Here is a 6699-nt window from a genome sequence, read left to right as displayed (position 1 = left end):
CCCGTGCCCACGCCCGCGCTTCCGCCAAACGCCCCCTACCCCCACCATGGACACGGCTCCCTACGTGCGAAAAGCCCCCTGCCCCCTGCTCGTCCTCACCGGCCGCGCTCCTTCCTTTCTTTTCTTTTTTTTTCATGCCGCCCCTCTCCGTGCCGTCGCCTGGCGCTCACATTGCGCGCCCGCACCGATCCCCCCTCCCGCCAGAACGGCTTCCTCAACACCCCCCTCCAGCAGGATGACCCCGAGGTCTTTGCCATCATCAAGGACGAGGAGCGTCGCCAGTTTTCCGGTCTCGAGCTCATCGCCTCCGAGGTACGGTCTCGGACCTTGGCACACTTCCCTCCCCCCCCCCCCCCCCGTGATCCGATCCTCTGCCAGATACTGCGTGCCCCCGTGCTCACCCCGACCCATCGCCGCGTGCCGCACAGAACTTCACCTCGCAGGCCGTGATCGAGGCCCTGGGCAGCTGCCTCACCAACAAGTACTCCGAGGGTACATCCCCCTTGCCCAGACCCAGGCCCGCCCCCTGTTGGGTCTCACACTGACCTCTCCTGCCGTCCTGGCGGACACATGCACACTGCACAGGCCTCCCCGGCGCCCGGTACTATGGCGGCACGGAGAATGTCGACAAGCTTGAGCGTCTGGCCCAGGCCCGCGCCCTGCGCGCCTTCAACCTCTCCCCCGAGCAGTGGGCCTGCAATGTGCAGCCCTACTCCGGCTCTTCGGCCAACATGGCCGTCTACTATGGCATCCTGGCCCCCGGGGACCGCCTCATGGGCCTGGACCTGCCGAGCGGCGGGCAGTGCGTTGCTGGGCCTCCTGTTCATGCGTCGCTGGCGCCCGGCGAACTAACCTCCCACCTCTGCTGCGGCCCTCCCCGATGCCGGACCCCAGCCTCACCCACGGCTTCCAGACGCCCACGCGCAAGGTCAGCGCCACCTCGGCCTTCTTCTCGTCGGTCCCCTACCGGGTGGACCCGGCCACCGGGCTGATTGACTACGATCACCTGGAGACCGTGGCCCTGTCCTTCCGGCCGAAGCTGCTCATCTGCGGCGCGTCGGCCTACCCGCGGGACTTCGACTACCCGCGGCTGCGCGCCATCGCCGACTCCGTCGGGGCCCTGCTCCTGTGCGACATGGCGCACATCAGCGGCCTGGTGTCGGCGCGCATCCTGGCCGACCCCTTCCAGTGGTGCGATGTGGTCACCACCACCACGCACAAGACCCTCCGCGGGCCGCGCGCCGGCATCATCTTCTTCCGTCGGGATCGCCACAACCTGGAGCAGCGCATCAACCAGGTGCGTGTATCCCCCCCCCCCCCCCCCCGCCGTCGGCCCACCTGCCCGCCCGTCTGCCCTTCATGCCGCCCCTCTGCATCTGGCGCACACGCGCCCTCTCTTTTCTCCCTGGTCGCCGCTTTGCCAGCGCCCAGTCCTCGGCTCTCCCTCCGCCCTTCCCCCCCCCCCCCTCCTCCCCCGAGAGCAGGCGGTCTTCCCTGGCCTGCAGGGCGGCCCGCATAACCACACCATCGCCGCCACGGCCGTGGCCCTCGGCCACCTGGCCCGCCCGGAGTTCGCGCAGTATGCCCAGGCTGTGGTCACCAATGCCCAGGCGCTGGCCCGGTGCCTGGCCGATGCCGGACACACCATCGTCACCGGCGGCACGGACAACCACATCGTTCTGTGGGACCTGCGCCCGGTCGGCCTGACTGGCAGCAAGTATGAGCGCCTGTGCGACGAGATCCAGTACGTGTGCACATGCCTCCTCCCCCTCCGGACCCGATGCGCCAGCCGCGAGTCCTGGCCGGAGGCTTTCCTCGCCCCCTCCTCCTCTTCCTGCTTCGCCTCTCTGACTGGTCCACCCCCCCCCCCCCTCCCTGGCTCTTCCTGCTCCATCTACCTCCGCGGACCTCTCCGGCCGTAGCATCTCCGTCAACAAGAATGCCATCCATGGCGACAAGTCGGCCCTGTCCCCGGGCGGCGTGCGCCTCGGCACGCCAGCCCTCACGTCGCGCTCCTTCGGCCCGGAGCACATGGTCCAGGTCGCCGGCCTGCTGGATCGGGCCTTGGCTCTGGCGCTGGCCATCCAGACGGCCGTGGCCCCGGCCACCCGGCTGGCCGACTTTGGCGCCTACATCGACGCCCTGAAGGCCGAGCCGGCCGCCGCGGAGAATGGGACCGAGGCCGATGCCGAGGCCGCCTCCCGGCAGGCTGCCCTGCGTGCGGATTTTTTGGCTCTGCGCGCGGCCGTTCACGACCTGAGCGTGCAGTTCCCGATGCCCGGCTTCGCCACCGAGGACCTGTGATGCGGTCTCGGCTGCCGTCTCGCTGTGCGGGGAAAACATGCCCCTCCCGGCATTTCAATGGACAGAGCGTGCTCTTCTGCCTTCTCCCTTTTCCTCCCACGCACACGCACGCACACACACACACACATGTCTTTTGCTCCCCCTGGCGCACAAACATACCATGTGGGCGCTGACGTTGCAAAGAGGGGGGGGGGGGGAGCTCGGGACCGGGGGGAGAAGAGATGTAAATTGAAAGGGACAATGTTGTATAGAGAGGGAGGGGGGGGGGAGGGGGGCGGGTATATAGCCACCGGGGTTCGCCAGCGAACGTTGTGTGCGCCTTCATCAGACGGTCTGGGTGGTGCGGGTGGTGGTCTTGGCCGAGGAGGTCTGTCGAGGGGAGGACTGGCCGTTTCCGGCGCAGGCGGTGATCGGGCGTGGCCGGGGGACCGGGCAGAACTGGAAGATGATGTACACCACGCCGATGATGATGACAATGAGGCCGACCACAAAGTCAAAGGTGGCCTCCGGGGGCCCGATGATCAGGAAGCCGAGGCTGGAGGAAGGGGCAGGGGGGGGAGGTCAGTGACAATGTGGAATGTCGGTGGACGGGTGGGCGGGCGGGCGGGCAGGCGGGCAGGCAGGCAGGCAGGCAGGCAGGCAGATGGGTGTGCCCCGGCGCACAAGATGTAGGAGAAGCCCTTGCCGAGGAAGGACATGAGGAAGCCGCAGTACTGGCTGACGAGAGTGGGGATCCACATCTCGGTGAGAATAATCACCACGCCAAAGAAGCTGGCCAGGGGAGATATGTCGTGAGTGGCAGGTGGCAACCGGTGTGGGGGAGAGCGCGGAGCGGTGTGGGGTGGAGCAGGATAGAGCAGTGCAGGACAGCATAGGGCAGTGCAAGACAGCGCAGGACAGCGCAGGACAGCGCAGGACAGCGCAACGTAAAGCAGGGCAGAAAAGGGAGAGCGCACCAGAGGTACATGCCAATGACAAAGAGCGTGAAGCCCACCGAAATGTGCTGGGTCAGGGCACTGATGCAGTGGAGGACACCGGCGGCGGCGATGAGGCCACCCACCACCAGGTTGACCAGGTTGAAGAAGATGGTGAGAGCGGACATGGCGTGTGTATGTTTGTGTGTGTGTGTGTGTGTGCGCGCGCGTGCGTGTGTGCGTGTGCCCAGTGGGGGGCGATGCAAGGGGCGAAAGGAGGGGGGAGGGGAGCGTCTGTGTGGGGGGGCGCCTGGCCGGGACGGATGCGCACCCTGGTGGCTCTCGACTCGAGAGCGGACACTGGCAACGGCGGTGGCGGTGGTAGTAGCGTCAGGGGGGGCTCCCGCACGTTGCTGCCCCCCCCCCGCAGCTGGAGGCCGCACGCGGGGTGGCTGGAATGCCCCCGGCGGGAGGGATCCCCCAATCCGCGGGCGCCAGCCCACCAACTGCAATGCCTCTGGGGGGATGGGGGAGGGCGTCCAACCGGAAGACGTATATTGAGCTGGGATATGAAATGCTCATTCCACTCCTCCCGCAGGCTTCTTCACCCCCGCCCTCGACCAGCCATCAGGACTGGAGGAATTTTGCGGCGAACAGGCCGACCCCGCCCCCCCCCCCCCCCCTCGCCTCAGACCATTTTGAAAATGCACAACATGCACTCACCCCGACCGCTCTAGCGGATGTTTCCGGGCCAAAAAAAAAACCATCAGCCACAGGGCCCGGAGGCAGGGGAGGGGGGAGCGGAGGACACCGGGCCGGCGGGCTATTCAGGGGCCCCCCCTGGGGGTCGGCCGCGGAGCAGGGCCTGCCCCAGCAAGGGGGGACGGCAGTCCAAAACAGCTGCTTGTTGTTCTTCATCGGGGGGGGGGGCTTCTGGTCTTCGTCGGTCGAAAGCAGAAGCCCTCCATCGCCACCGCCGCCGCCGCCGCCGCCGCCGGAGCACCTGGACAGTGCTGACGGGCAGCGGACGCACAGCCACTTTAGCATACCAGTCTTGATGAGCAGTCCCGAGCACAGAGCAGGCGGAGACCGGTTGTTGGCTCTAGCCATGCGCATTGCGGAGACACCGGGCGGGGCCTCCGCCGTGCTCTCCGGCTTGCGGCCAGCCGGCTGGAGGATGCCGCGGGGCCGGCAGATCATGCCCATCCCGTGACTGGGGAGATCTGCCCGGGAGCTTCATCGGTGTGCGTGAGCACAGTGCATGTGGCCTTGGCGCCGGTGTGCCGAATCTGGTGTCGTTCGACGAAGTCAGAATGATTCTCCCGGGTGGCCCGGGCAGTGCCGAGACCCGGAGAGAGAGGGATCTTCTACTCAGGCCCCGGGGGAGGGGGGGCGTCCTCCGCTCCCGGAGGCGCCTCCGGCCGGCTGGGGCATCGCCGAGTGGCGCGGCCGCGGCAAAGTGTGTTCCCAGACAGACGCCAGTCATTACCCCCTCTCCCTCCAGCGCATGTTCGCCTGCGCCGCGGAATAATATTATCCGCTGGCTCTGACGTGCACTGGCCCCCCTCTTCGTCCCTCTCGTTTCTCGGGGGCGAGGCCGTCCATCGGGTTGCACCCCTTCGCAGGGGGGGGGGGGAGCGGCGCACAGATGACTGAAACGGGGCGGCCTGCTTGGCCGCCACTCACTCAGGCACGCCTTCTCGCGAGGTGTCCGGCACCCGGGCCGGCGACCGCTGGCCGCAGGAGCCCCCCCCCAACCATGCAAGACGAGCGCACGGTCTGGCGTTCTCCTTCGGGAGAGTCTGCGTTCGCAAGCCCCAGCAAACGAGTGAGACCTCACACCCTGTGCCGGATCACGCCCCGCCCGGGGAACATCACGCAGCATCGCGGGGGCGCGACCAATCGGGAAGGCATCTGCCGGCCGGAACGCCAGGCAGGCAGCAGGAGCCGGGGAGGGGCGTGCCCGAGGAACGGCAGGACGGGCTGGGTGCACGCGCCCGCGCCTTCTCGCGCACCCACATCCCCCGTGTGCGCGCAGGTTTGCCGGGAGTTACACCCGCCTCGCGGCGCAGAACACGTCCATCGTGGGAATACCGGCAGCGAGAGAAGCGCACGTCGGCCAGGACACACTGGCGAGTGGTTCTTCGCTCGCATGGCGTTGGTGGCTGCAGGCGGGCCCTTGCTCGCCCCCTCTCCGGCCGGCGCTTCTCCGAGCGACAAAAGGGGCCCCGGTGCATGTTCCGAGAATTTACTTCCCCTGGACGTCGGAAACGTGTGCGCGTGCCTCGCGCGCGTGCCGTGGCGCGCAGCTCCGCCCGGCCCGGTGCCGCTCCTCGGTCGACAACAACCCGTCCGGCCAGGCTAGTGTGTGGCGAGGGTGTGGGCCTGGGGAGGGGGGGGGGGGGCGGGGGTCGCGCGTCGCCGTCCGCGTCTTGGCTGCGCGGCCGGGCGTGAAAGCCGGCGCCCGCCTCGGGGAGAAAGGAAAAAACTCGCCGCTGGCCCCCTGGTCGGTCCCCGCCCGCGGTCCCTGGGTGCCGGCGGCCAGGCTGCCCGGCCCCCCCCCCCTCTCTCCCCGAAAGCCGCCCAAGCCCGGGGTCAGCGGAGGGGTTGGGGAAGATTTTTGAGATGAGCAACATTATTGGAGAGGTGTTTCGGTTTCGGATGCCGGCTCGACGGCGGACTGGGCCGGGCCGGGTCGGGCCGGGTGGGCGGGCAGCGTTCCCCCGGCCGCGAGGGGGCGCCAATGGGGGGCGTTCCCGTACCAAGGGCAGTGGGGGGGGTCAATTGAGCAGCGGTCGCGCGAGCGCGCGCGCGCGACCGGACTCCGGGCCCTCGGCCGGGGCTCTCTCAGGTCGATCGAAAGGCGCATTTGCCAATTCCCGCGGAGGCGAGCGGGCCCAAGCCCCCGCAGTCGTCGGATGGTCTCCAGGCCGTGTGGGAGAGCGTCCCCTGCCCCGCCCCCCCCCCCCCTCCCCTCTGCTCCGCGGGCGCGCGCGCACCCTCCAAGACCGGCGGGCGCGCCCCCCACATGCGTCATACGTCCTCCGGCGGTGCATGCAAGGAGGCGGGCGGGCGGGCGGGCGGGCAAGGGCCGAGGCTGGGGAGCGCCCGGCGCGGGTCCCGGCAAGAGTCCCCCGGCCGCCGGGCCCGCCTGGGTCCGGTCCACGTCGCCGGGGCAGGTGAGGCGAGCCCAGGGGGGGGGGGGGGCCCGGACGGGGAACACCGGAGGGCCAGCTGCGATCGGCACGCAAGCGTGTGCGTATGTGTGTTTGTGTAGGAGCGCGGCTGTTTTCCCGTCGCGAGAGATCGGCTCGCCAGCCAAGCGGGCCCCGGCTGGAACACCTGTGCCACGGCCCCTTTTGTGCCGGTGGTCCCGGGCAGCGAGATGCAGCGGTCTCGAACGTGAGTCAGCCACTTTGTCGGCCCCGCCCACCGACCAAGGTCACTCTCCTAGTGACTGTGCCCAGGGGAAGGGGGGGGG

The 6699-nt window shown here is 69.0% G+C and overlaps 2 protein-coding genes across 2 annotated transcripts; one reads left to right on the top strand and one right to left on the bottom strand.

The window, feature by feature from the left end:
• Positions 1 to 2425, top strand: H696_02635 (serine hydroxymethyltransferase). The gene is made up of 7 exons (XM_009496547.1): positions 1 to 64; positions 205 to 312; positions 429 to 492; positions 586 to 802; positions 895 to 1297; positions 1485 to 1744; positions 1923 to 2425. Exons 1-7 carry the CDS (start codon positions 47 to 49, stop codon positions 2302 to 2304), a joined length of 1452 nt encoding a protein of 483 aa, XP_009494822.1. The 5' UTR covers positions 1 to 46; the 3' UTR covers positions 2305 to 2425.
• Positions 2426 to 2628: 203 nt separating this feature from the next.
• H696_02634 (hypothetical protein) lies at positions 2629 to 3406 on the bottom strand (the record flags this gene model as incomplete). Its single annotated transcript, XM_009496546.1, has 3 exons — positions 2629 to 2839; positions 2968 to 3075; positions 3261 to 3406. 3 exons carry the CDS (start codon positions 3404 to 3406, stop codon positions 2629 to 2631), a joined length of 465 nt encoding a protein of 154 aa, XP_009494821.1.
• Between the last annotated feature and the right edge of the window lie 3293 nt (positions 3407 to 6699).

The sequence above is a fragment of the Fonticula alba genome, assembly GCF_000388065.1.
Source record: "Fonticula alba strain ATCC 38817 unplaced genomic scaffold supercont2.4, whole genome shotgun sequence".
Taxonomy (NCBI): Eukaryota; order Rotosphaerida; family Fonticulaceae; genus Fonticula; species Fonticula alba.
The sequence above is the reverse complement of the archived record's forward strand: the minus strand, read 5'-3'. Positions and strand labels throughout refer to the sequence as shown.